Here is a 2,511-nt window from a genome sequence, read left to right on the forward strand (position 1 = left end):
AAGCTTTATCAAAAAGGAAAGTTTTAAGCCTAGCCTTAAAGGGTGTCTGCCTCACGGACTAAAACTGGTAGTTGGTTCCACAGGAGAGGAGCCTGATGACTAAAAGATCTGCCTCCCATTCTACTTTTAGAAACTCTAGGAACCACTAGTAAACCTGCAGATTGAGTTCAAAGTGCTCTATTAGGAACATAAGAACAATCAGATCTCTGATATCAGATGGAGCTTGGCCATTTAAGGCTTTATATGTGAGAAGGAAGATTTTAAATTCTATTCTGGATTTACAAGAAGCCAATGAAGAGAAGCCAGGATAGGAGAGATATGATCTCTGTTTTTCATTGTTTCTCAGAACTCTGGCTGCAGCATTTTGGATCAGCTGAAGGCTTTTAACTACAGTTTATGGACTTCCTGATACTAGAGAATTACAATAGTCCAGCCTTGACGTAACAAATGCATGGACTAGTTTCTCAGCATCACCCCTGAACAGGATATTTCTAATCTTTGCAAAATTCCGCAGATGAAAGAAGGAAATTCTAGAAACTTCTTTGATATGGGATTTAAATGACAAGTCCTGATGTTGTGTCAGCATGGATGTTAAAATCCCCCACTATGATGACCTTGTCAGTATTTAAAACCAAATCAGATGATACAGAGTTACAAAAAGAAGAGGGTTTCTTGCTTTGCAATTTGGATGAGGAAAACTAAGGGTTAAATGTTCAAAAGAGTAGTTATTATTAACTTCCTTTGGAGTAATCAGTAAGTCAGCCTGAAAGATTGTTGCCACTCCTAATGGTAGTAGGAATGTAGATCTAAAGGTCTTTCTTCACTACGACAGACTGATATACCATCTGCTTCACTAAAACCAGTGAAAAAGTGTAAAACCAGTTCTATCAGTCTCCCACTCCATTCTTCCCTCATATATGAACAAGACCCAGATATACTTCAACCCTTGGAGCAGGAGAGTTCACTCCATCAAGCAGCGGGGCCGTGCCATGGAGGAGCTTTTTAACCGGCTCTTTCAGCACCAGAGTTTGGGGACGTCTTCAAAGTGCTCCAGCCACCGGCCCAAAACGCTCTGAGTCGAGGTCATTAGCATCTTCCCCACTAAAATCACTTATTCTATTTCCACATTATGGAAGTTTTTTTTTTCATGGAACACAGTGTGGTTGTACAGCTGTTTCACCACCAGAGGGCGGCACACAGCAACAGTTCTGACTTCAGGTCAGTTATTAATCAGAACAGCAGCTGGAACAATAAAGTTAACTATAATTTTAATCAATTGAATAAATAGTTAAAAGCCTTATCAAATTAGTCATAGAAAAATTAAATCTCGGGAAGGAAGTCATAATAACAAAATATACAATGAAAGGCCTATATAAAAATAAGATGAAATTATACTACGATGCATGAAGAGATATTTGCCATGAATGAAACGTCATAATCGATAGAATCTGCTCATTTTATTTTCCAGGGGTACATTTTCTAAGGGTTGAAGATGTTCATGTGATTTAATAATATTTGAACCTATTTATTTATAGACTCTGCCTGAGATCCAGTGGATGGTTTTATCCGTGTGTTGCTGGTCCTCTGCAGACAGAATTCAGTCCACAGTTGTTCTAATCCTTTTTCACTGCTTGTCTGCAGGTACGGTTATCATGTGTCCAAGACCTCCTACGTCACCTGTAACGACCCCCCCACCATCCAGAGGATCTTCAGCCGGATCAGAAACTTTGAGGGCGATGGTTCATATCCGAAGGCGTGCGGCGGCGTGCGGATCGTCCACATCAGAGATGTTACTACGGGATACGACAGCAGCCGACCCGACCTCAGATCAGTGAGAGCAGCTCTTCTTCTTCCTGTTCTTCTCCCACAGAATCAAACTGTGCTCCTTAGCAGGTTGTACAATAAACTCTGATCAAACAAAACAGGATGTTTAGAAACTTCTTATTAATTTATCCATTACTGGATGTATCCAGTCCCGCCTCACTTGTCCTGCTGTGCTGCTTTCTATAAACAACATGCTGTTTTCAAAGCAATAAAGAAACCCATGGGATGAACTATGGAGCCGGAGGTAAAAGCATGGTGATGTGGGCTTGGTTTTAAGCCACAGGGCCTTCCTCACGTGGAAGTGAGACGGTGTAATATGGCTGAAAAATCTATCCCAGTATAAGCCTTTCAGATCAGTTGATATCCATCATTTTTGAAAAAGGCAAAATCTAGATTATAACCCCAACCCAATTAATCTTAACCTTTATTCTGTCATAACCTATTTTTTGTACTTGTAAAATCTTCTGAAATTGTCTTTAAATTTAATTTTGATCAGTTTTAGGAAATAAATATTAGGAGCACTTTTCATACGCCTTTGTTTCCGTGAGGGATTGTAATCAAAGTTATTAGACGCTGCTTTCATTTTCAGTTCTTAGCCAGGAGCGATCGCTGCTTTTAACCTCGCTTTAAATAACACTTCTTAGTAAAGTATATAAAACAGGACTTCAGATTTAACAGAATTTAATC

At 39.5% G+C, this 2,511-nt stretch overlaps 1 protein-coding gene across 1 annotated transcript in view; it reads left to right on the forward strand.

Moving 5' to 3' along the window:
- Positions 1–2,511, forward strand: part of pgm2l1 (phosphoglucomutase 2-like 1) — a 16,800-nt gene that overhangs the window by 11,898 nt on the left and 2,391 nt on the right. The window contains exon 12 of the mRNA XM_015386012.1: positions 1,642–1,831. Within this exon, the coding sequence (XP_015241498.1) occupies positions 1,642–1,831 (190 nt within the window). The remainder of the gene's footprint in view (positions 1–1,641; positions 1,832–2,511) is intronic.

This window comes from Cyprinodon variegatus, unplaced genomic scaffold, assembly GCF_000732505.1.
Source record: "Cyprinodon variegatus isolate N-32 unplaced genomic scaffold, C_variegatus-1.0 Scaffold354, whole genome shotgun sequence".
Classification (NCBI taxonomy): Eukaryota; Metazoa; Chordata; class Actinopteri; order Cyprinodontiformes; family Cyprinodontidae; genus Cyprinodon; species Cyprinodon variegatus.